The following is a 27,391-nucleotide window of genomic DNA, read 5'->3' as shown; positions in this document are numbered from 1 at the left end:
AACATTACATATATCACTTCAAGTCACATAAAGGTAGCCTTAAAGAAAAATAAAACAAAAACTTAATGACCTTCACAAACAAGGAAAATCAGAAATTTCAATAACAAAACAACAGTATTTTTTTAAAAAGTATATTAAAATAAAACCTTACCTAATATAACACCCTGTGCACCTCTATAATAGCTGGGAGTTAATGTTCTGAACCTTTCTTGACCAGCAGTATCCTAAAAGTGACAATTATTATTAAACAAAACAAAGTATAAATAACACATCTTCAACATACCAATTTAAAGAGTAGAAAGTCGAACAGCATTATTAAAATATCAATGCACGAGCTCATTTAAAATCAAATTTAAGGAAGATGTGTTCTTTTACTGACAAGTGTTACATAAAAGTTAAATTAATAAATATAGCCTCATTTCTAGAAAAATGTAACAAAATTAGGTTTTCTACCATTTTGGATTTAAGACATAATCATACACCAAACCCATTGCATTGGAAGCCATGGTTTTCAACTCTGGTTGCACAACAGAATTTCCTGGGAAATGAAAAATAAGGATGCCTGGGTCCAATCCCCAAAGATTCTGACTTAACTGGTCTAGGATATGATGGAAGTTTTTTTTTAAATCTTCCTAGGTGATTTGACCATAGAATCAAAGTTGAGAACCACTTGTTCAAAAAGAATTACAGGGGTATTTTATATTAGGTATACAATTTTTAGTTTGTCCTTTTAAAAATATCTTCTGTGTATCTTGTTTCAGGAAAATGCATAAAACCAAACCTCTCCTAATTACATGTTTCTGACTCATATTGGACGTAATGAATGTAAGATGTATGCAGGTTAGGAAATGTAAATTTCATAAGGAAGGAGCTCATCTGCTTAATCACCAAGCCTCCGAGCCCAGAGCAATTCTTGCTATAGAACAAGTACTCAACTTTTCTTGGGGATTTACAAAAAAAGAAAAAGAATCAACTAATTAACAAGTCTCTATTTCTGGACCTAATTCCGTCTGTCTTCCTTCCACCATCCTTGGATTCTGGCTTCAAGTTCACCCAAGACTATGCAAAGCAGCAGTTTGCAAACTACTGCCTAAGCCCATTACCTGTTTCAAATATTATTTAAGTTTTATTAAATAAAGTTTCACTGGAATACAGCCAGGCCTATTCACTTATGTACTGCTGTATGGCCCACCTTAGGGTTAAACTAAGTATTTACTATCCATCCTTTCAAGAAAAAGCCTGCAATCTGCTAATGTAAAATAACCTGAAGAAAAGGAAAGACATATATCAAACGTCAACTTCACTGCTACTCCTACAGTTGTAAATACAAGTTTAGCTGTGAGGTAAGCAGAAGCTCAGCTGGATCAGAATTTATAACTATAAAATTTATATGTTTAAATAGTCAGAAGTTAGATTTTCGCTTTTTTGTTTTCCTAACAGGAACCTGCAGTAGGAGTTAACAACATCTTTGAAAGATAAACCGATACAGAGCATTATGTGTAAAACCACACATTTTCTGATGGGAAAAGAGAGAAGAAATTATTAAAGACAGAAACAGACAAAGGCTAGAAAGGATCTAGAAAGGCTAACTAACAGAATGCAGGGAGTGAAAGTGAAGGAAGGATGCAGAGAAAAACCACCTTCGAGGTAGGTGCCAAGTAGGTCATTGTGTGCAGCACTTTCAAGCGGGGCAGAGGGGCAGGACTGTGCTTGAATATCCTAACTTGAAAGACGCCGGGAGGAGCACCCAAGTGGGAGAGGAACTTATTCTATGTATATGAATAAAACTACAGAAGAATCAGAGGAAACAAAAGATTCATATACTTCTAATACTGAGGAAAAGGCATTTCTAAATATGACACAACACCCAGATGCATGAAGAAAGTAACTCATCTAAATCATACAGATACTAAAACCTTGGTAGGGCGAGAACATCTCCCCCCCAAAAGCTCACACCTCCTCCCCCCACCCCCCGACTCACCCTAAACAATATTTGAAGGTAAATGACAAAACAGAAAAAAAAAAAAAAAACTACAGTATATGACAGAATTGGTATTATACACACACTAAGAATAGTAACACTTTTTTTCTTTTTCTTTTTAGCACCACATCTGCAGCATATAGAAGTTCCCAGGCTAGGGGTCGAATCAGAGTGCCAGCCTACACCACAGCCACACAGTGCAGGATCTGAGCCACGTCTGCAACCTACACCACAGCTCATGGCAACACCAGATCCTTAACCCACTGAGCAAGGCCAGGGATCAAACCCACATTCACAGATACTAGTGGGATTCCTTTCCACTGCTCTATAATGGGAATTCCCACACATATTCATTCTTAAATAAAATTTTAAAGACAAATGAGAGTGGGGAAAAATGTGGCATATAACAAAGAGCTACTATTTCTACATATAAAGACTCTACTCATGAAAAAGATGAATGCTAATATAAAAAGGGAAAAGCATATAAAAGAAAATTCATTAAAAGATAACCAATAAATATATAAGAGAAAAAAATCTCACTAATCAAAAGGAATGCATATATAAGTGAAAAATTATTAGTCAGACAAAAATGAGAAAGATTAACAATATATACAGAAGACCTTTCTCCTATTTCCAATGTTAAGTCTTTCCATTCTTTGAGTCAACAACTCAACTTCCAAGTACACATTGTACAGTGAGCTGGATAAGTCACACAGATGTATAAATCAGGATGCTCATTAGAGCACTGCTCATCTTTGTGAAAAACTACTAACAATGTAAGTATCTTTCACTAAGGGTTGACTAAAGTATAGCTGACAGATGTAATACAAGTGGTCATTTACACTGATGTACCTCTATATTCACTGACATAGAACAATGTGCAAATTTTGTGTGCAGGAGGGGGGAGGATGGGGCTGCAAGCATGTGGAAAAAAGCGTGATACAATCCTGTCTTCTGGAAAACTGCATATAAACATGCGTAACAATGTGCATGCATCTAACATACTTTAAAGGCTATTCACAAAAATGCAGACATGGGTTAAAGATGAAATTTTTCTATATTTATTTCATACTGTTCCAATTCTTTTTAGAATAAGCCTGTGTTATGTTTATAAGTCAGGAGGTGCCTATCTTATTTAAAAAAACATTTATAAGCTTATGATAAAGATGTCATTTCAGTAATTAGCGGGCAGCCTCTTTACTGAGCAGAAACTAGAAAGTTAATTTAAAACAAACAAAAACCCTCCTGTCTGTAAGAGTTCAGGGCCACCATCAAGCCTCAGATTCTACTCTAAGTTGTGTATTTCACAAAGCTGGAGCAAGGGCAGAAAGCCATAATAAATCAAGCAAGAAAAGCATATGGAAAATGAGGCCCCGCTTCAGTCCAGAAAGAAGCCAACATTCTGAAACTTCAATATATTTTATTCTGGTCTAGTCCAACATTTTCCAAATTGTTTTCTGTTGCACATGACTGTTCTGATTGATAGTAAATATATTTCAGAGACGGGGCAAATAGGCCATCAATCATGTAAAGTATTATATGTTCAAAAAAAAAAAACAACAGAAAAAACATGACACACAGTTACTTGTCATTTGGAGAAAATGTGGGTTAGAAATTGCATTCCACTCAGAGAACGTCCTTACCAGGAATGCGCTCATACAATGCATGGGCACTGCTGTGTCCATCTGTGACTGACAGCCAGTCAGCACTTGCCCTTTAACCACCATGATGAAGTACCTCTCCAGCTGATGCCTGCTGATCGGTTCTACTACTGTTTTATCATGTTATAAAAATATACTTAGATTTTTAATTATAGCATATGTGGGACTCAAATATGAGTATATTTCTATAAGGTTACACATACTTACTATATTATCAATCCTATTTAGACGGACAGAGATAGAAAGGAAGGAAGGAGAAGAGGGGGAGATGGGCAGAGAGACATGGACACTGAGACTCTTGGGTGTTTCTGACAGCTCATGCTACCTTACTCAGCACTACCACGAAGAGGTCTAGTTAGCAGAGAATGTGGATCAGAACAGCTAGGTTCACAGGCAAGTAAAAAGAAGTTGGTATGTAAACACTGGGTACCAGTACTAAAAAACAAAAGTTGGCAAATTCAAATTTTACAAATATTTATACTAACAAAGATGAAAAATAATTTTGTTCTAAGTATTGCTTCATTCCCCTTATACCCAACAACTGCCTTTAGTGTGAGTTCAGTCTAGGCCGTCTTTATAAACATTTAAAGAAACATATTCCATAACAATGATTCTCTCTGGCAGACAAGATGATTTTTTAAAATACTGTTTTCAAATATTCCAAAGAGAATGCATATTTTAAAATTTTCAGTAAATAAAACAAGTCTCTGCCTGATGACAGAATTATAAGATATAACTACTTATTGTTTATCCTTGAATCAACATCAGATCTCCCAAGTTATTTAATACAAATTGCTCATTTACCTCTAGAGCACCACACACACTCCACCACAACCTTGGCATGTGGAGGTTCCCAGGCTAGGGGTCAGACTGGAGCTGTAGCCACTGGCCTACATCACAGCCACAGCAATGCCAGATCCTTAACCCACTGACCAGGCCGGGGATCGAACCTGTGTACTCATGGATACTACTCAGATTTGTTTCTGCTGAACCATGCTGGAACTCCAATTTCTGCTTCTTAAAAAAGTACAAGTTTAATATTTATAGAAAATGCATTTTGAAAATTCTTACCCATATTGCAAGTTTAGCCTTATTTCCATCCACTGAAATTGTTTTCACCTTAAAGTCAACACCTTGAAAAAAGAAAAATTTTGTTAAGAATTACAGTAAAACATACTGTTAAAATCAATTACCAAGAAAACTAGGAAACAAACAAATAAACAAAATCCCATTTTATCAAATGCCCAAATTTGCACCCAGATTCTTAGAGTTATGGGTATGAAGAGAAAAGAAAAGGTGCACGCAAGTTCAGCAGCTTAGGATTTAATCAGGAAAAATGAAAACCAAATGCTTGTAGAATTCAAAAATTCACCCAACTGGACTTATCGAAAAAATAAAAACTGAATTGAAAAAATGAAATTCAGTGTAAGGTAGTGATTGACTCAGCACATTAAAGCCAAGAGCTAGAATTCACTGTGCTAATACAGAGTAGATGACTTCTGGACGACCGTGGATCGGGGCCATTTTCCAGGGGCTCCCTAGGCTTTTTTTTTTTTTCTTTCTTTTTTTGGTGGTGCCTATGGCACATGGAAGTTCCTGGGCTACGGATCAAACATGTGTCACAGCAGCGACCCAAGCCACTGTAGTGACATCGTTGGATCCTTTAACTGCTAGGCCATCAGAGAACTCCTCTAAGAGCACTGTCCACAGCCAGCCAACACCTGAAATCAGATACTAACTGAGGGCAGGTTGGATGACTGATAAAATTATAAAAGGGTCACTCACTCCTTGTCTTCGTCTTTGCTTGTTTTTATACTAAAAAACAGCATTCATTGTATATAATTTATCAATAAACACTTACACGTGCACAACTGCAAAAACAATTTACACACAAAAACGTCTGTGCCCAATCCTCTAAGAATCTCCACAAGTGAAAGAGGACTGCTCAAAGAGCAGGGAAAATCTGCATGTACTGATTTATGTAAAGAGAAGACATGCTCCATGAGAGCTCACATAAGGTTCTAGTATAGCAGCAGCACCCCTCTCCCCAACCTCTTCCTTTCCAGGAAAAGGAGCTGACACATACCATCTGGCTTTACTGAACAGTAACTACCAGCATGTCTTAAAAGAGTTTCAAAATTAATGTGCAGTCTATCCCCCTGGCCAGAGGGAAAACATTAGCTCAAGAAGCTTGGAAACAAACTTTCAAAAGACCTTACTAGCTTGTCACAGTTAATTCACAACAGCCCTAACTAAGACCAACAGCACCCTCATATACCAATGGTTCCTAGAACACCTGTTCCCAATAGGGAAATATATTAGTAATTCTCGGATGATTTCTGGTGATCCATTACACACACAAATTAGGTAATAAAAATGCATTTCCAAATGTGCAGTATGTCAGGTCTTTCTCTATGCCAAAGACTAAAAAACACAGTTGGCTGCTTTGGGCTAAGGTGATAAAGGAGTTGATAAAGTCACGCCTGGAATGACAGACAACCATGAGCGGAAGGACAGTGCCAATAACACAGTCCAAGGAAACCCTAAGCATACAGTTTCTTTGCAGGGTAACAAACACAAATCCTGTATATGAAATAACCCTGTATTCACCAGGTCTAGATAAAGAAATATGGCACACCATCTATACAAAAATATGGAATTATTTACATTTTACTCATACGGCTTACAAAACCCCAAAACTGGAGAAGATGTGGCCGAGGGAAATGGTCGGTTACTTGGGGCAGGTACTACATGAAGGGCATTGGTAGACATGACTTAGAAATCTCTGTCATCCCCACTCTACAGATCCAGCCTCAGGGTTCTTCAGAGAAAACAGAAAGAACGTGCTGATTTAAACACCTCAGACAACAGGCTCCAGGGCAGGCTGGCCTTTCTGCTAGCTACCAGCTAATCAGTCCACCCAGGCAAAGAACTCAATGTTCCCAGAACCTTTGTGTTCTCCTCCCCTCCGCCAATCTTTTTTCTGATTTTTGCATATCTTTCTTGGCAATCTAAGGGTTATCTCTGCCACATGCGTGATCTGCATGTCACTGTCTCCAAGACACTCTTCTGAAATATTAGATCTGAAAGCTACAAGATAACACCCTCAGGAACACATCAAGGTCAAGAGACAGGCAGCCTGAAGAGGCATCTCTTCTGCATGCAGACCCCTCAGTTCCTATTCATCCTCCCTTGGTTCCTTGGGTGACACTCATGTGTAGACTCATGCTTTAGAACTCTTAGATGCTCAAAACTTGGTTCTTCTGTTTTGCAAGTGGCTGTTAATTTCCCTTTATTAGTGGCAGCAGTAGGAATCTTTTTGATAAATTTGGTTTTTGCCAACTTCTCACTAAACTGGATTAACCTTTCTTTTCAACCTCCTCATATGGACGACAAGGAGCTCATAACAGAGGCAGTATGTTTAGGAAAAAAGCACTCCTGTGTTTCTTCCTCTAATCTGCAACACTGAACACTTCTGTGACCCAGTATGTAGAGTTTTTTCCACAGCATCCAGTTTTCTGACTCTTCAGCTGGGTGTTGTACAATTGAGTTCAGTTCTGAAACTATCAACCTGAAATCAAAGACACAGCTCACAGGGTAAAGGCACAGACCTACAAGATTGCCACACTTCCATTTCGGAGGCCAATCTCAACTCCAAATTGTGTTACCTGTGCTTCTGGCCAACTTAGAAATGAGAGGTTCCCATAATCCCCTCCTCAATTTGATTAATTTGCAACAGGAGCTCACAGAACTTGGGAAATCAGTTTACTTACTAGATTATCATCTTATTAGAAAAAGGATCCAACCCAAGAACAACCAGATGGAAGAGATGCACAGGGCAAAACCTGGAAAGGGCCATGGAGTGCCCATGTCCTCCCCATTTTCCTCAGCTTAGAATTTCTGTGGATGCTTCCTTCATGTACGCTTGACTGCTTAAATCATTTGTCTTGGTGATTAAACAAAATCTCCAGGAGTTCCTGTCGTGACTCAGTGGAAACGAATCTGACTAGTATCCAAGAGGACTCAGATCCGATCCCTGGCCTCACTCCATGGGTTAAGGATCCTGCATTGCCACAGGCACGGCTCACATCCCTTGCTGCTGTGGCTGCAGTGTAGGCTACAGCTCTGATTCGACCCCTAGCTTGGGAACCTCTATATGCTATGGATGCAGCCCTAAAAAGACCAAACAAACAAACAAAAAAATTAAATAAATAAATAAACAAAACCTCCAGCCCTCTCCCCTCCATGAAAGTGGGGGAGGTAGGGTAGGCCTAAAAGTTCCAATTCTCTTAATTACATGGTTGGTTCTGCAGGCTTTCCAGAAGTCTCAACATTAACAAACTCAGGAGTGGTTGAAAAAGACTCATTACGAGAAACAAAAGAGATCTTTATATCTCCTATAACTTAAGAAATCCAAGGGTTTTTAAGATCTCCGTGCCAAACACATATTTCTCATTATAAACCACAATTCAGGCAGATCTGTCACTTCAGCTTTTCCTTAGTTGTTCATTTGGGCTGGTATTTTTAATACAATATTTAATTCTATTCTGTTACAGCAATCTTTTCTTAGGCACACTTGCCTATTTTATGAAGGTTAAATTAGTTAAAAATAGATAATACAATCAATAAAACCTTTGAAAAAAAGCAATAAGTAAGACATGAAAATTTACCATACAGGAGTTCCCGTCGTGGTGCAGTGGTTAACGAATCCAACTAGGAACCATGAGGTTGCGGGTTTGATCCCTGGCCTTGTTCAGTGGGTTAAGGATCCGGTGTTGCCGTGAGCTGTGGTGTAGGTCACGCAGACTCAGCTCAGATCTGGCGTGGCTGTGGCTGTGGCATAGGCCTGCAGCTACAGCTCCAATTAGACCCCTAGCCTGGGACCCTCCATATGCCATGGGTGCGGCCCTAGAAAAGGCAAAAAAAAAAAAAAAAAAAAATTTACTGTACATAATATCAACTGTGCCTGTGAATGGGAAACCAGAGCATATCAATGGAATCATCTGCCTTATCAAAAGAAGAAAAAGCAATCAAGTGAAACTGACCTAGAACTAGCAAAGGTGGCTGTTAAAAACAATCATAACCGGAGTTCCCGTCGTGGCGTCGTGGCGCAGTGGTTAACGAATCCGACTAGGAACCATGAGGTTGTGGGTTCGGTCCCTGCCCTTGCTCAGTGGGTTAAGGATTCAGCGTTGCCATGAGCTGTGGTGTAGGTCGCAGACGCGGCTCAGATCCCGAGTTGCTGTGACTGTGGCATAGGCCAGCGGCTACAGCTCTGATTAAACCCCTAGCCTGGGAACCTCCGTATTCTGTGGGAGCAGCCCTAGAAAAGGCAAAAAGACCAAAAAAATAAAATAAAATAAAAACACGTGTATCAAAGGACACGAGCAAGAGTGGAAAAAAAAAACCTTGCAAAATGTGAGAAAATATTTGTAAATCAGGTACCTAATAAGAGATTAATATCCAAAACATATAAAGAATTCCTATAACTCAACAATAGAAAATCTTATTCAAAAATGGAGAATAGACACGTCTAATAATACACACAAATGGCCAATAAGCACATGAAAAGATACTCAACATCATTATCCATTAGAGAAATACAAATCACAACCACAATGAAATACTATTTCATATCCATTAAAAGAACTATTAAGAAAGAAAAAAAAAGTGTTGACAAGGACATAAAGAAATCAGAAGAAATTAGGAGTTCCCGTCGTGGCGCAGTGGTTAACGAATCCGACTAGGAACCATGAGGTTGTGGGTTCGGTCCCTGCCCTTGCTCAGTGGGTTAACGATCCGGCGTTGCCGTAAGCTGTGGTGTAGGTTGCAGACGCGGCTCGGATCCCGCGTTGCTGTGGCTCTGGCATAAGCCGGTGGCTACAGCTCCGATTCAACCCCTAGCCTGGGAACCTCCATATGTCGCGGGAGCGGCCCAAGAAATAGCAAAAAGACAAAAAAAAAAAAAAAGAAATTAGAAGAAATTAGAATACTAGTGCATTGATGACAGGAATATAAAATGGTGTAGTCACAGTGAACAACAGTTTAACATTTTCTCAAGAAGCTAAAAATACAAATACCATATAATGCTGCAATTCCACTCTTAGGCATATAGTCAAAACAACTGACAACAGGAACTCCAACGGATACTTGTACAACAATGTCCACAGCAGTATTATTCACAAAAGGCAAAAGCAACTCAAGTGTCCGTGGACAGATGAATGGATAAACAAAACGTGGTATACATACAATGGAACATTTTCAGCCATAAAATGAATGAAATTGCAATTCATTCATTCAGTTATAACATGGAATGAAATTCGGATATATGCTACAACATGGATGAACCATAAACATGTTATGCTCACTGAAGTAAGCCAATCACAAGAGGACAAATATTGTATGATTCTAGAAATATGCAATATCTAAAATAGGCAAATTCACAGGTAGAAGGTAGAAAAGGTTACCAAGGATTGAGTGGAAATGTGGAGCAGGGGTTATTGTTTAATTGGTGGAATTTCTGTTTGAAATGATGCAAAATTTCTGGAAATTAATAGTAGTGATGGTTGCAAAACAATGTGAACATACCTAGCACCACTGAATCATATACTTAAAAGTGGTAAAATGGTTAATTTTATATTATACATATCTTACCATCATAAAAAATAAAGAAGAAATTGAGAATCCTATATCTATGAAAGAAACTGCATCTGTGATTTAAAACTTTTCCATAAAAAAACTCCAGGCCCAAAATGAATTCTACTAAACATTTAAATAATCAATAAGCTCTCCCAGGAAACTGAAGAGGAATGAATACTTCCTCAGTCAATCTATGAGTTCTACAGTACCCTGATACCAAAACCAAAGACAATACAATTAAAGAAAACTAGAGACTAATGTCATTCATGAAAACCCTAGACAAAATTTTATCATAAGTAATACAACTGTGCATAAAAGAACCACCAAGGAGGTTATCTCAGAAATGAAAGGCTGATTTAACACTGGAAATAAAAACGTGGACGATATTAAGTTAAAAAAGAAACATATGATCATCTCAACAAATGTAGAAAATGCATTTAACAAAATCCAACATGCATTCCTAATAAAACCTTGCAGCAACCTATAAATAGAAGGAAACTTTCTCAACTTGAAAAACAGTATCTATGGGAGTTCCCGTCGTGGCTCAGGGGTTAACAAATCTGACTAGGAATCATGAGGTTGTGTGTTTGATCCCTGGCCTTGCTCAGTGGGTTAAGGATCCAGAGTTGTGGTCAGCTGTGGTGTAGGTCACAGACGAGGCTAGGATCCCGAGTTGCTGTGGCTCTGGTGTAGGCTGGTGGCCACAGCTCTGATTAGACCCCTAGCCTGGGAACCTCCATATGCCGCAGGAGCAGCCCTAGAAAAGGCAAAAGTACAAAAAAAAAAAAGAAAGAAAGAAAGAAAAAGGGTATCTATGAAAACATAGAGCTAAATCATGTTTAATGGTAAAAGACTGAATGTTTTCCCCTTAATATCAGGAACAAAACAAGGATATCAGCTCTTATCACTTCTAGTCAATATTGCACTAGAGGTCTTTAGCCAGCACAATAAACCAAGAAATAAATAAAAGGCATTCAGACTGGAAAGGAAGAATGCAGAAATCCAATGGAATCTGTGAGATTAAAAAAAACTCCCAGAACTGGAGTTCCTGTCATGGCGCAGTGGCTAACGAATCAGACTAGGAACCATGAGGTTGTGGGTTCAACCTCTGGCCTTGCTCTGTGGGTTAAGGATCCAGCGTCGCCATGAGCTGTGGTGTAGGTCGAAGAGGCAGCTCAGATCCCGCATTGCTGTGGCTGTGGTACAGGCTGACGGCTACAGCTCCGATTAGACCCCTAAGCCTGGGAACCTCCATACGCCGCGGGAGCAGCCCAAGAAAAGGCAAAAAAAAAAAAAAAAAAAAAAAAAAAAAAAAACCTCCCAGAACAAATAAGCAAGTTTTGCAAGGTTGGTGGACATAAAATAAACATCTCTAAAAAAAAATCACTTGTATTTCTATATAACAGAAATGAACAGAGAAACAAAAAAATTTAATACCATCTTTAATAAAAACCTATGAAATACTTAGCGTATATCTGACAAAACATGTGAAAGTATATAACCACTCTGAGAGAAACTCTGGAAGAATTAAATGAATAGAGAGATATAAGTTGTTCAATGACTATAAAACTCAATATTGTTGAGGTCATTTCTCCCCAAAATGATCTACACAGATTCAGTACAATCCTAATAAAAACCCTAGCAGGCTTTCGTTTTTAAATCAACAAGCTCATTCTCTAATTCACTGAAACGCAGAGAAACTCGAAAAGCCAAAACAACCTTCAAAAGTAAAAAAGTGGGAAACTATATATTTGACTTCCTGATTTTTATAAAGCTACTGAAATCAAGAGAGAAGTACTGACATAAATAGCTAAATGGAGTAGAGCAGAGCCTAGAAATGGACTCAGCATACTTGGACAACTGACATTTTCATAAAAATGCAAAAGTTACTCAGTACAAAAAAGGCAATCTTGGGAGTTCCTGTTGTGGCACAGCAGAAACAAATCTGATTAGCATCCATGAGGATGTGGGTTCAATCCCTGGCCTCCCTCAGTGGGTCGGAGATCCAACGTTGCTGTGAGCTGTGGTGCAGGTCACAAACACAGCTCAGATCTCAAGTTGCTGTGGCTGTGGTGTAAGGCTGGTAGCTGTGGCTCTGATTTGATCCCTAGCCTTGGAAACTTCCATATGCCCCGGGTGTGGCCCTAAAAAGGAAAAAAAAAAAAAAAAAAAAAAGATGGTTTTGAAACAACCGTATATCCATATGCAAAAAAAAGGGACTTTGATTCATTTACTTTACAGTGTACTTAAAAATTAATTCAAAATGAATCAGAGATCTAATGTAAAATATAAAACTAAAACTTCCAGAGGAAAACACAGGAGAAAATCATGGCAACCATCGTTGAATAAAAGATATAACACTGAAATCATCATCCATAAAAGAAAAAACTGATAAGGTGAATTTCATCAAAATAAGTAACTTCTGCTCTTAGAAATAAACTATTAAGAGTATGACAAGAGGAGCCACAGACTAAAAATAAAAAAAATGTGCAAGCACATTTCATCTAGTAAAGGATTTTTACGAGAACACATAAAGAACTCAAAGTTGACCAATTAAAAAAAAATTTTTAAATGAACAAGATTTGGATACTTCACACACACATACAAAATATACACATGTAGACAGCAAATAACTTTAAAAGATATTCATTATCACGAGTCATTAGAGAATGCAAATTAAACCACAATGAGATCACCAATATTCACCTTTTAGGATGATTACAATTTAAAAGTCTGACCATACTAAGTATAATAAATGAGGCTATGGAAGAGCAGGAATTTTCGTATACTGTTAGTGGGAATGTAAAACGACACACCACATTATAAAAAAAATGGACAAACTGTTTTCCAAAGTTAAACATGTATTTACCATGTGATCCAACAATCCCATTACTGGGTATTACTCTAGAGAAATGAAAAACTCATCCTAAGAAAAGGCATACATACTCTACTCCATCTATAACACATTTTCAAAAAGACAAAACCATACTAGTAAAAAATACTGCTATCGACTCGTGACAGGAATACAATAGATAAAAATATTCTCTGAAAGAATAAATTACCACTGAACAAAACATTGTAAAATCTCTGCTTCTTCTCAATTTAAGATTTACTTAAATTGCTGCCAAGTCCAAGACTGATTTTGTAAACTGACCATGGGCTTTTAATATTAGTCTTTATTCAAAATATTTGTTGATTCCAAACAATATGGTACTGGCACAAAAAAAAGAAATATACAGAGTTCAGTGGAATAGGACAGAAAGGTGAGGTAAATCCACGCACCTATGGTCAATTCATCTATGCCAAGGGAGGCAAGAATATACAATGGAGATAAGACAGTCTCTTCAATAAGTGGTGCTGGGAAAACTGGACAGCTACATATAAAATAATAAAACCAGAACATTTTCTAACACCATATACAAAATTAAACTCAAAATGGATTAAAGACCTAAATGTTAGACCAGATGCTAAAAAACTCTTTGAGTAAAACATAGGTAGGACACTCTTGACATAAATCAAATCAATATTTTTTTTGATTCATCTCCTAGAGTACTGGAAATAAAAATTTTAAAAAATGGAAACTAATTAAACTTAAAAGCTTTCTGCATAACAAAGGAAACAATAAACAAAACAAAAAGGTAATCTACAGAATGGGAGAAAACATTTGCAAACAATGTAGCTGACAAGGGATTAATCTCCAAAACACATTGAGCTCATATAGCTCAATATCAAAAAAAAAAAAACCACTCAATCAAAAAATGGGCAGAAGATCTAAATAATTATTTCTCCAAAGAAGACATACATATGGTCAACAAAAGGCAGCACAGGAAAAGATGCTCCACATCACTAATTATTAGAAAAACACAAATTAAAACTACAGTAAGATATCACCTGGTCAGAACGGCCATCATCAAAAAGTATACAAATAATAAATGCTGGAGAGGGTGCAGAGAAAAGGGAACCCTTCTGCACTACTGGTAGGAATGTAAGCTCTTAAAACTACGTAGAAAGCAATGAAAAATAGCCTATCAAAACCTATGGGATGCAGTAAAACTTGTTCTTAAAGGCCCTCTTTATTAAAGAATAAAGATTAGGAGTTCCCGTCGTGGCTCAGTGGTTAACAAATCCGACTAGGAACCATGAGGTTGTGGATTCAATCCCTGGCCTTGCTTAGTGGGTTAAGGATCCGATGTTGCCATGAGCTGTGGTGTAGGTCACAGATGCGGCTCAGATCCCGAGTTGTTGTGGCTCTGGCTCTGGCGTAGGCTGGCAGCTACAGCTCCAATTAGACCCCTAGCCTGGGAACCTACCTCCACATGCCATGGGAGCGGCCCTAGAAAGGCAAAAAGACCAAAAAAAAAAAAAAAAAGAATAAAGATTAGGAAGAAAAGAACTATATATTTTTTTTTTTTTGCCATGCCCACAGCATGTGGAAGTTTCCAAGCCAGGGACCAAACCCATGCCACAGTAATGCTCCAAGCGGCTGCAGTGACAACACCAGATCCTTAAGCCACTGTGCCACAAGAGAACTCCGAGAAGATACCTTAATACTTATTCATCTTAAGAAACTAACAAAATAAACCAAAATAAAAGTAGGAAGGAGAAAGAGGGAAGAAATAAAGCAATTCCTCAAACATTACTTGACTGTCCTAAGAAACTAGAAAATCTGAAGGGCTGAAATGGTAAAGAAAGTATCAGGATGAGACCGACCCAGAGGAAATGTAACCTTTACAGAACAAATAACTGCAACAGTATTTAAGTGAGCAAAGACAATTTAAAAAGATGGAAAGCCCCTTCATTTAATAAACCAGTACAGCTATAATACAAAGCTCTGATTTTTTAAAAATATAAAAAAGGAGAGACCATCTTATGTATAAAAATAGATACAAAAACTCTATTAAATAGTCAAGAGAATCCAGAAATATGTCAGACAAGATGAGTGAAGACTTATCTAGGAAGGCAAGGACATCTCAGCATAAAAAGGTCTATCAGCATGAAAAGGCATATAAAATCACAACCTTTCCTAATAAAGAGAAACAATTTATATATGATGAAGACCATTTATCATTATTCTAAATAAAGAAATGCAGAGCCATTTTTATTGCTTTGTTCCATTTTAAATGTTTACTAGAATGAAATTATATGAGATAGTTCTACTTTTTTTTTTTGGTCTTTTTGTCTTTTCAGGGAGCACCCGTGGCATATGGAGGTTCCCAGGCTAGGGGTCGAATCAGAGCTACAGCTGCCAGCCTACACCACAGCCACAGCAACGGGGGATCCAAGCCGCATCTGTGACCCACACCACAGCTCATGGCAACATCAGATCCTTAACCCACTGAGCTAGGTCAGGGATCAAACCCGCAACCTCATGGTTCCTCGTCAGATTTGTTAACCACTGAGCCACAATGGGAACTCCAGTTCTACTTTTATCTGAATTATCTCACATTCCCAAATGTTTTAACAAGTTTATGTAATGGCATTGAAGAAGATGTATAAACTACCTTCCATTTTAATTAAATTATCTTTTTGTGAAGGAAGCCCAAACTATAAGGTAACTTGTGGATGGAACAGATTTGATATCTGTCCTCTGAAGCCAAAGAGCCATTGGTATTTTTAAAAAACTTACCAAGGGAGTGACATGACTCAATGATCTAAGTCAACCAACAACAGCCTAACTTTAGTTGAAATGTATCAACCCTCAAAAAACACCTTCACATATTTTAAAAATTATAAGTCTTGCAGATTAAGAAATATCTCGTGAGCCTGTCTTCATTTGAGAACCAGTTTTAAATTTTCTAATTTTTTATTTGGAAAAAGGTTTACTTAAAGCACTGTTTTTATATTCAAAGGCTACTTAAAGAAGGTAAATTTAAAAAAACAAAAAGCATGAAGTAAATTTAGCCTATTTAATAAGACTATATAAAGTTAGTGTAACTACTTTCTATAAGGATTCTAACAACCATGCTTAAATTTTAACCAATTGTATCTATGCAGCTGAGTAAGTACCTCAGACCTGATTGAGTACCATCATACGGCCTGGCTATAGCAAGAAGAGAAACCTAAGGCCTTCCCCCCACCCCCACCCCAGCTACCCCCCAACATTCCCATGTAACAAATAAAAATCTGGTCAAAATATTCTTACAACTTTGTATGTATTTATACATTTATTTTTGTCAGAAATGTTACCTTGGATCATATCATTAAATATTGGTTGTATTTCATTATGTTTCTTCTTCTGAAGCCTCAAAAAGACATGTAATTCCTTTTCTGATTTCCCTAAATATCACTTTCTTGCTCTAAACTCTTTATTGTGTTTTCCAATCTTTACCGTCCCTTGTAACCAATTTCCCCTTCATTTCAGTGATGGTTTTATTTTCTTATTTATTCTTCTTTCCACTCAATCAGTTCATACTGCGTCTTCTCATGTAGTCATACTATGTCTTTCCTGACCTCTTACGTCACTGTTTAGTGCTCTCAGTGCTAAATATTTCCACTAAGGGTCTTAAATTCATGGCAAAATGTTTGGTTCTATTTTCATCTTCTTTACAGCAATATTTTTTTTCTGATGAGTCTTCTTCACTTGTTCTTTTTCTGTTTCTTTCTTCCTTTTCGATTCTTGAATGGTGGTAGTGGCCTTGAGCTGGATTCTCTTTGCTAAGTCATTGTTGAAAGTGCTGAGCTGTTCCTGGACAAGGTATTTGCAGGAGGTTCATGCAGAAGGCCACAGTGGCTCAGTTCTGCACCAGCAAAATTTTGTCTTCATTCAGGATTTTACATGAGAATCATTTAGTTTTTTACTTCTCAACATCCAAAGAAGATAGGCAGCCTTGAGGTTTTTCACAAGGCAAAGGCATCTCCTCCACTGCTACAGAGATGGACAAATTCAAAAATGCTTGTCTAGGAGTTCCCATCATGGCTCAGTGGTTAACAAATCCAACGAGGAACCATGAGGTTGCGGGTTCAATCCCTGGCCTTGCTCAGTGGGTTAAGGATCTGGCGTTGCCGTGAGCTGTGGTGTAGGTTGCAGGCGTGGCTCAGATCCCGAATTGCTGTGACTCTGGTGTAGGCAGGTGGCTATAGCTCCAATTAGACCCCTAGCCTGGTAACCTCCATATGCCGAGGGAGTGGCCCTAGAAATGGCAAAAAAGACCAAAAAAAAAAGCTTGTCTATGTGACTCCTTGTTTAGCTTCACTTCCCCAACTTCCTATGATCAAACCAGATGGAAGGAAACTCCTGCCATTAGCTTAGAAAACCTGCTTTGCTTTTAAAAACAAGAGATCAGGTTGTGCATTTCAGAGGGGGCCTCTGAGTTCCACAAAGCATCTCTTGCTGGCTCCAAGCTCTGCAGCTGTGGCATCCTCTCCACTTCTTTCCACGGGAAGCCTGCTTAGTCTCCACTGCTCTGGCAGCCATTCCACATATTCTTCGACTTGGTGTTTAGCTGCCTTCTAGTACAGTGATCATCGGGTTTGTGATTTAATTTTCCCCCTTTTTATTAGTCAACTGCCAGAAAGCGAAAGAAGAAAATGTCAACTTTATATGGTACCATCTTCGAACTCAAAATCCAATAATTACCTTAAAAGAACATTTCACGGAGTTCCCATTGTGGCTCAGCAGCCACAAACCCGACTAGTATCCATGAGGTTGCAGGTTCAATCCCTGGCCTTGCTCAGTGTTACCATGAGCTGTGGTGTAGGTTGCAGACTTGGCTCAGATTCCGAGATGCTGTGGCTGTGGTGTAGGTTCACCCCTAGCCTGTGAACTTCCATATGGCATGGGTGTAGCCATAAAAAGTCAAAAAAATAAAGATTATTTTATACACGACAGAAACTTGAGTGTCTCACTATATTACTTAAAGATAAAGGTGTGCTTTCCTCACTATTACACTGCAAGGTAAATGCTAATTTCCCACAAACCACTAATTTTCATAAGGCCATAAAGAACTGAGCTAATTATTTTTCTTTCAAAAACTCACGTGTATACTGGTTATAACCTAGGGCAGAAAACTGTCTGATGCCAAAATGTAAAAGATTCTAAGACCCAGGGCCCACTGGGGGAACAAATTATGTATATTCTCATCAGTATGCTGCAATCTTAGTATTTGCTCTTAAGGCAAAGTCTTTTCAGGAATAAAGACAACACATGATCTGACATTCTGCAAGTCCTCAACTACATTTGGTTTCAAATGAAGACAGTTTATATTATATATAAGGCCATTCCCTTAGTAAAAATATTACTTCTAGACAAGCTTATTTTTCTGCCAGTTACTGTTCTATTCCCTGCTTATCCAATACCAGGTATGTTCTGAGCAAAATCAAGTTTTAATAATTGTTTTAAAGAAACAAATAGGAGTTTCCGTTGTGGCGCAGCAGTTAACGAAAACGACTAGGAACCATGAGGTTGTGGGTTCGACTCCTGGCCTCACTCAGTGAGTTAAGGATCCGGCGCTGGCAAGAGCTGTGGTGTAGGTTACAGATGTGGCTTGGATCTGCCATTGCTGTGGCTGTGGCGTAGGCCAGTGGCTACAGTTCTGATTAGACCCCTAGCCTGGAACCTGCATATGCCGCAGGTACCCGCACTATAAAGACAAAAGACAAAAGACAAAAAAAAAAAAAAAAGCAGCAAATAATATAGATGCACAACCAAATTAAAACAGATTTTTGAATTACTAGTGTTTTAAATGATTCCCTTTTACACATAAATCTGTAGATATTAATATATTGTAGAAAAGCTAACACCTAATATAGTTTATTGAACAATTAGAGGCACCATGAATTCATAGTAACAGGAAGTAACAGAGAAGAGCTCGTACTTACAGAATTCTAAATAAAAAAAAAAATGGAAATGGAAGGATGGAATTTGAAAAACCACCTCTTGACAATCACCATAGCTGGAATGACAGGATGACACTTCACAGTGGAGAAGCTTGGTGTACGTCACCTTAGGAGCCAAAGTCCCACTACCAGTACTGGTACCAATACACACTATGCTCTGATAAGCACTTCTGAGGAATCCCTGCCCAAAATGCACAACCTGAATCTAACCATGAGGACACATTGGACAAATGCAAAATAATGGACCTGTATATGCTCTTCAAAAATGTCAAGACCAATAAATAAACAAATTTTTAAATAAACAACCAAACATGTCAAGGCCATTAAAGACAAAGAAAGGATGAAAAACTGTTCAGATTAAAAGAGACTAAAGAAAAAGGACAACCACGTTCAATGTGTGATCCTGGGCCAGAAACATTAAGACATCAGTGGGACCACTGATGAAATCTGTCTGTACACAGGAGAACTGCATCTATGTATATTTAGGAAATACACATTAAAGAACTTAGGGGTTAAAGACATCAAAGATATTGTCTGCAATTTTTTCTCAAGCAATATTAAAAAAACAAGAATACTGCATATACGTACATATAGAGAGAATGATAAAGCATATGTCATAAATATTAACATGTAGGGGATTTGAGTAAGATATACAAGAATCTTTGAACTAATTTTACAATTTTTCTTTTGGTGTGAAATTATTTAACAATAAAAAGGGGGAAAGTCAAGCCAATTAATAGAAACACTTTATTTTTCCTAATAATAATACCAGAATCAGCTGTACTACATTCTACTCATCAGCCATGTAATTTTAGAGCTGGAAGAAAAATGTATTCTCTCACCCAAATTCCTAACTTGCAGATGAAGACAATGGAGTTAGAGACTTGCTCAAGATGATAACATTCAAGGCAGAGCCAAGAGTTATCATCCTGCTCTGACTCAGCTCCTTCTATTACTGCAAGCTGTCTCTTGTATCTGTACATTGTCATCTGCTCCCTAAACACGTGATATCCAAATATTTAGCTCTATCTTCCCATATATGCTAATAAGCTGGTGTGTCAAACCACTTTCAGGCAATCTAAATTACATTTTTAAAAGGCATTTAGGTATTACTCTTCTAACAATCTTTAATAACTAATATCGATAAATATGTTGAGTTCAGAATACATGCCAGATCCTTCATCGAATCCTTAAAATACAAAGTTAACACACTCCATTGTTGGTGATACTGCTGGTCCAGTACGATGGAGACAAAGTCTGTATTATTGATCATTATAACCCACCTCTCAGGACAGTGCCTGTTACACAATAAACATTCAAATAACTGTATGCTGCTAAATAAAATACAATCCATAGACAGGAATGCATATACAGATAATTATAATCAGAGTTAACAAAATACTATGACACAACAGAAAAGGAAGCTATTTTCGCTCGGTTAGCTCTACAAAGGCTTCAGAAATTTAATGACAATGAAGTTAAGACTTGAAAGACAAATAAGATTTCAACAGGCATAGAAGCAATGGGGTAGTGAGAGGATGGGTAGGGGGAGTTAGATAAAACAGCCCAAAGGCAAGAAAATACTCAAATTTTCTTTTTAAACACAGGCTTACCTATTGTTGCTGCAAGTTCTGGATCAAAAGTATCATCTGTGAACCTCAAGAGCAGGCTAAAAGAGATTTAAAAAGACAGATTAGGAATTTGGCTTTTCCTTCTAATCATTTGCTAAATGTTCATGATTGTCATATTTTTGTTACAAGTTAGATGCAGATAAGAACAGCTGATGTAGGGAGTTCCCGTCATGGCGCAGTGGTTAATGACTCTGACTAGGAACCATGAGGATGTGGGTTCGATCCCTGGCCTTGCTTAGTGGGTTAAGGATCTGGCGTTGCCGTGAGCTGTGGTGTAGGTCACAGACGTGGCTCTGGTGTAGGCCGGCAGCTGCAGCTTCAATTGGACCCCTAGCCTGGGAACCTCCATTTGCCACAGGAGCGCCCTAGAAATGGCAAAAAGACCAAAAAAAAAAAAAAAACCCCCAAAAAACAGCTGATGCAGTCTGCTCCTGGAAATACTGACCCAATGCAGGTATATGCAGAGGAATTAAATTTTTGGAAAGGCAATTAAAGAATCCCAAGAGCAAAGCAGTTTCCTAGAAAATATATTCCCCATGCTCCCTGCTCAATTTCCCAAGTGTGAAAATAATTGTGTGGGTTTTTTAAAAACTGTATTGGTATGCCCTCCTGAGAAAATGATATTAGCAACGTGTCACACTTTAACTGACATGGACTAAAGGGGCAAAAACAAGTCTCTTGGAATGCAACAAATTAATTTTTTTTTAATTCTGATGCAAAATCCACTGTGAATTGAAGTCAAAACAGAAAAGTGTGGAGTTCAGCATCCTGAAACAAGTAGTAAAACCATTGCCTAAGTGGAAAGAAGAGACACAGTAAAGAGTGAAGGCAGAAAGGTGATGGGATGGCCAGAGTAGGTATCCTCTGGCAAATGCCCAGAAAGGTATGTGAAATCAAGCAGCCAACAGGGAGCTACCCAAAGCTTTCAAAGAAAGGAATGGCAGGAACTGCTCTGCATTTTGAAAAGTTAATGCTAGCACAAAAAAAAAAAAAAAAAAAAAAAAAAGGCAAGAAAATCAACAAAAGACAACTGCCATGATTATAGTTAGGAGATAATGAAGGACTAAGCCTAGAAAATGGTAAAGAAATTAGAAAGGAAGGCGTGAAATGCAAGGAAAATACACCATAAGAGTATTCCAAGATTTTGGCTCCCAGGATTATTTTAATATAAGGCAGAAGCGTCAATTACTAAAAGCTCTTCAGAAATAAAATCTAAGCTTTTGTTAAAGCCCAGGATTTGTAAAATTAATCAATCTCCTTCCCATTATCTCCTAAGGAGGACAAAACTATTCTATTGACCTGTCTGCATTAATAAAAATCAAGGCAATAGCTATCACACATCTTAATTGCAGGAAAGAAATGTATGAAAACTTCCATACATTGTAATTACTGCTTCTAAAGATTTCTTTTTTTTGTCCAGAGGGTATATACTGCAAAACATAATGACCTCTTAATAGTTTCCAAACCCATTGTCATTAATTCTGTTTGAAGGATTAACTCTCCCTTTCCTGGTTTTGCTTTTTGTTTATCATAAAACCAGCACCACAAAAGCAAAGTAAAACATAAGAATCAAATTGTAGATTTTTCTACTTAACACTGAACCCTCTTGCCTATAATTTTACTTAGCTCCAACATGCAATTACGTGACATGCAATTAGGTGACAGCACTAATAAACAACTTAAAAGACAACTCATAAAGATTTTCTTGGAGTTCCTGTCGTGGCACAGCAGAAACGAATCCAACTAAGAACCATGAGGTTGTGGCTTCCATCCCTGTCCTTGCTCAGCAGGTTAAGGATCTGGTGTTGCCGTAAGCGGTGGTGTTGGTTGCAGACACAGCTCAGATCCCAAGTTGCTGCGGCTGTCGTGTAGGCCAGCAGCTATACCTCCGATTGGACCCCTAGCCTGGGAACCTCCATATGCCAGGGGTGCAGCCCTAAAAGGCAAAAAACAAAACAAAGACTTTCATCTCTCCCCAACATTAAACTTTAAATTAATGAAAGTAAAGATTTCACTAAAAATCTCAGTGGCCCACAAATGAAGAGTAGAAAAGGTATGTATATACTTGATCACCTGAGAAAATATTACACAACTGTGTAGTAATAACAGCATAATAATAATGTAATACCAATGGTACTGACTATCACTTACTGAATGTCAGCAACATGCCAGACAGGGGGCCAAGGGTTTTCTTACATAATTGCTAATCCTTACAACATCGCTTGTCATTAATGGTATTTTGTCAGGAAAGGCAAGGGAATTGGTCTGGCGGAAAGGAACAAATTTTAACACAGGCCCTGGGTATTAGGCAGCAGATCTTAGCCAGTGGTGCACTGTTAGCTGGAAATCTAGTCTAAATTCTACGTATGCATTTTTCCAGGCAGGGAGTCTATTTCTCTATTAGATTTTGAAAGGAATCCACAACCTGAAAATGACCAAGAACCATGCTCTAATGGACGTATGTTTAAGTTTTCATATTTTCAAAGTTAAAACAGCAAAATATTCTCTATGCAGAGCAATAGATGGAGGGAGTAACTACCACCATTCCACTTGGAGACCAAATTTATAACTCATCAGTGTCATTATGATGAATCTTTATTTCTTAATTTACAAATGAAACTGGCCGAAAGGATGGGGATATAAGGGGCACAGGAGGGACAGCAATTTAGGTAGCAGAAAGTCTCTATAACCCCTTCCAGTTTCTGAAACACCATGCTACTTCTTTACTCGTCTAGATTCAAAGAAACAATCTTATAAATTTAAAACTAGATAGGGGCTGAGAGATTTCTTCTTCAACCTCACTTTTCAAATAAAGAAATGAAGGCCTAGAGAATTCCAGTGTCACACACAAGGTCACACAAGTAGCGGCAACAAGTTTCATAATTCTTATCTCCTGGCTGTTCTCACACATGCTTGTTATACTCCAAGTACAAAATAAACTTGAAAAATAACCCACTAACTTGAATGAGTTAGGACATTCTTTGCTGTGCAATGATTTTTCAACACAAGTAATATCTCACCTCCACTAAGTCTAGATCAAAAAGGAAAAAGAAACAGGAGTTCTCTTAGTGGCCCAGCAGTTAACAAACCCAACTAGTATCCATAAGGATTAGGGTTCCATCCCTGGCCTCACTCAGTGGGTTAAGGATCTGGCATTGCTGTGAGCTGTGGTGTAGGTCCCAGACTTGGCTCTGATCCTATGCTGCTATGGCTGTGGCGGAGGCCAGCAGCTGTAGCTCCAAGTGGACCCTAGCCTGGGAACTTCCATATGCTGTGGTGTGACCCTAAAAAAAGAGAGGGAGAAAGAGAGAAAGAGAGAGAGAGAGAGAGAGAGAGAGAGAGAGAGAGAGAGAGAGAGAAAGAAAGAAAGAAAGAAAGAAAGAAAGAAAGAAAGAAAGAAAGAAAAAGAAAAGAAAGAAGGAAAATAGAAACAATAGGTTAGATCAACCCTGTAAGATTATATCCGTAACAAATGTTTTCGTTTTTGTACTAACTCGCCTTAAAAAGCACAGGCTTCTAAAGTCATTTATTTTCACCTTATCCAAAAAGGTAAGTGGTTAATGTTGTTTTTCCACAGCCTATCACATACACCAATAATATATATCCACCTAGAAAAATGAGCCAACTTTCTCCCTAAATGCAACCCTTTCTTCAAAGAGGTAATGGTGTTAAAATTTTGTCATAATTAGTCTCCACCAAGTTTTGAGAAAAAGTTTGGAGCAGATTAGATCCAAGTACGTTTTTTTGGGGGGAGGGAACCATGGAAACCAATAAATCCACTTAACAGATCTTACTCTAGAGGGAGAACTTGAATTATGTAAACACGGCACCTCCAGTTAACCTTTACCTAACTTTTTAAACCCTCAAACACAATACACAGAGGTTATGAAAATGATTTTATTCAGCCCTTTAATACACACAGACATACAGAAATCATACTATTTTGTTAACCCATGGTGTTTCATATTCTTTGCTATGTACAAATCCCTCACTCTTAATATTGTGTACATTAAATGAGGAAAACCATGAAAATGTACTGCCATGTTTTAAAAGTTTATGAAGTTCAGAACATATTACAGAAAAGATTTCAAATCTTCAAATATCTAAAAAAGTAAGACTTTACGAAGTGGTCTGAAAGCTGTTTATCAGCAAGTACAGCTAAAATACGAAATTGCTTACAGCTTCTGGAATTTGAATATTATTTAAAGATCAAAGCCGCCTACAACACAACTTACTCTTTTATCAGATGGCAAGGATTTTAACTTCACCTGGAGAACTGTTCTAAGACCAGGGTGATATCACAACCTCTCCTGCAACACCCACGAGGCTCCAGATCTCCAGGGGCTTCTTATACTCAACTCTAACTATAGCCAACATTACTTTCCCCCAAGAAAGGGCCGAGAAAGAAAACACACATAGTCTTGTGTTGTTTTATCTCTATATGATGTGGCAGAAGGAGAAGTAACAAGAACACTCGATGTTTAGAAGTGGCCCACAGTTTACGCTCTAGCATCTTAGCCGAAAGTGAATTACTCAAGTAGTCAGAAGACATGAGTTCTTTCACAGCTGACTCATTTAACAAAAAAAAAAAAAAAAAAAAAGCGGCCGCGGAATGTCACCTACGGCGTCACGAAACTTCCTGTGTAGAACACTACGTATTCAGAGAAAGCCCGACAGAAATCTCTCCGTGGTTTAGTGACAACTCTCCACTCGCGCGGTGACAGGCAGCCTGAGCCCGGACGGGCCGAGCGAGGCCTCGGCCTCGGCCGGACTCGGGCCCACACCCGCCCGCCACGCCCTGGGCGCCTCGGCAGCAAACCCGCCGGCCGAGTGGCGCCGTCCGAAATGCTTTCCTCTGGGTGCACAGGAAGAGAAGCGACAGAAGCCGGCCCGGCGGAGGCCGCGGACCCGGCGGGCGCGGGGGTGCGGGGAGCAGGGCCGCAGGCGCGAGGCCAGGCCGCCCAGCCCGACCAACGCCCGGTCGGCGCCGTTTACCGTTCCCGCCGCGGCCCAGCAGACAGCGACGACCCAAGCAGAAAGAGCCCCGCCGCCCTTGCCACGGCCGCAGACCCGCCTCACCTGGACTTGCCCACGCCACTCTCGCCGATGATGAGGATCTTCAGCGTAGTCAGCACGTCCTCGTCCATCCTGACCCCGCTCCGCGCCCGCCTGGCCGCGCCGGTCCGACTCTCTCAACCCTTCGTGGGGGAGCTGCCCGCGCATGCGCAGCGCCCAGCCCCGCCGCTGCCTCCTTCCTTTCACACCGGGTGTTTAGGTTGCAGGAGCCCGGGACGCCCCAGATCCGCCTGGACGTAGCTCTGCGTCTGCGCAAACCCAGAGTCCCAGGCGTCTTTCCGGAAGGTAAGCCCTCACTTGCGCAAGCGCAGAAGGAGAGAGCCGGATGTGATTTCACCTACCTTGCAGGCTCTTGCGCCTCCTCAGCCATAGCTTGACCCTCAACCTGTGGCTTGGGTACCTAGGAAAGAACTGAGTTAGGTCAGGGTCGATTAGTGCTCTTTTATTTCAGCAGCTGGTCCCAACAGCTGCATTGTTTGTGCTTGAAGGCAGATTGCCTTAATTTTAGGTATAACGCTTTATGTTATGTAGACTTTGAGCCTGTTTCCTAGTCAGCGGCAATAATACTTAGAATAATACTTAAAATAATTCCAGCTTCTTAGGATTGTGGGGAAGATTAAAGGATTGCGATGGCTCTTTGTAAACTGAAGTGTTTTATAAAAGGTGTGATCGGGTATTAACTTCCTGGCTTACCGTCTGTTAGATTGATGAGGACCTTTCGCACCTCAATTCATCTTCAAAGAGAGACATAAACCTCAGGTAGATCAAGTACATGCAGACCCTCTGGTGGTGCAACTTCAAATCATCTATTACTCATAAGAACTACTACACTCCAGCTGCAGGAATTGTGAGTACATGCTTTGTCTTAAGTTATAAATCTTAGTGAAGGCATCAAACCTCATGTATGGTAACTAGTAAAGTGCCTGGTACACGATAGACACTAAATAAACACTTTTTTGTATCTAATTATACTTGCAGCTAGTGCCAGGTACAATAGGTGTGTATTAAAGAATATATATGAATAAAATTTAAAATAAATTAATGTTTGTTAAATCCCTGGAAAAGCTCTTTCATCAGATATTCAATGGCTCCTTCACCTCCTTCAGGTCTTTGCTTGAATGTTGCCTTTTTAATGAGGCCGTCCATGTACAAAATTCAAAATTTGCAAATCCTTCCCACATTCCCTATACCTCTTTGCATTGTTTTTCTACATATCACTTACTGTCCTCCAATATATATTTTACTAGTTTATCTTTCCACTGGCTAGTCTTCCCCAAGGAAAAGGGAAGCTTTATGAAGACAAGGATCTTTTTTCTGCTTTGTTATGCCTTCTGTGTCTAGAGTAGTTTCTGGCATCTAATATGCGCCAAGTAAATATTTGTTGAATGAATTAATTGAATGAACATTCTGGAGTCCATTTCTAACTTTGGAAGGTGATGTCAATTGGACAACCTCAACCTCTCTTAAAATAGCCCTTGAACCTCAATCAAGTCTATCCAGCCTACTTTGGCTGTGGCATCAAGACCTTATTAGTGAGACTCACAATATAGTCAAGCTCTTCTGCTCTA

At 38.9% G+C, this 27,391-nt stretch overlaps 1 protein-coding gene and 1 long non-coding RNA gene across 2 annotated transcripts in view; one reads left to right on the top strand and one right to left on the bottom strand.

Annotated features, from left to right (window-relative positions):
* Nucleotides 1–25,974, bottom strand: part of RAB18 (RAB18, member RAS oncogene family) — a 31,928-nt gene extending 5,954 nt beyond the window's left edge. Inside the window, exons 1-4 of the mRNA XM_003357752.4 lie at nt 25,827–25,974; nt 20,730–20,785; nt 4,714–4,775; nt 152–224 (exon numbers count right to left, since the gene is read on the bottom strand). Of these exons, the coding sequence (XP_003357800.1) occupies nt 152–224; nt 4,714–4,775; nt 20,730–20,785; nt 25,827–25,894 (259 nt within the window). The 5' untranslated portion in view covers nt 25,895–25,974. The remainder of the gene's footprint in view (nt 1–151; nt 225–4,713; nt 4,776–20,729; nt 20,786–25,826) is intronic.
* Nucleotides 25,975–26,139: 165 nt separating this feature from the next.
* Nucleotides 26,140–26,587, top strand: LOC146399473 (uncharacterized). Its single transcript, XR_014817788.1, has 2 exons — nt 26,140–26,331; nt 26,527–26,587. It is a non-coding gene; the product is annotated as an uncharacterized LOC146399473 (long non-coding RNA).
* The last annotated feature ends 804 nt before the right edge of the window (nt 26,588–27,391 follow it).

The sequence above is a fragment of the Sus scrofa genome, chromosome 10 (genome assembly GCF_054392235.1).
Source record: "Sus scrofa isolate SSC_HxYL_T2T_F1_AM1 chromosome 10, Sscrofa_HxYL_maternal_Yorkshire_Landrace_v2.0, whole genome shotgun sequence".
NCBI lineage: Eukaryota > Metazoa > Chordata > Mammalia > Artiodactyla > Suidae > Sus > Sus scrofa.
This window is presented reverse-complemented; position numbering and strand designations above follow the sequence as displayed.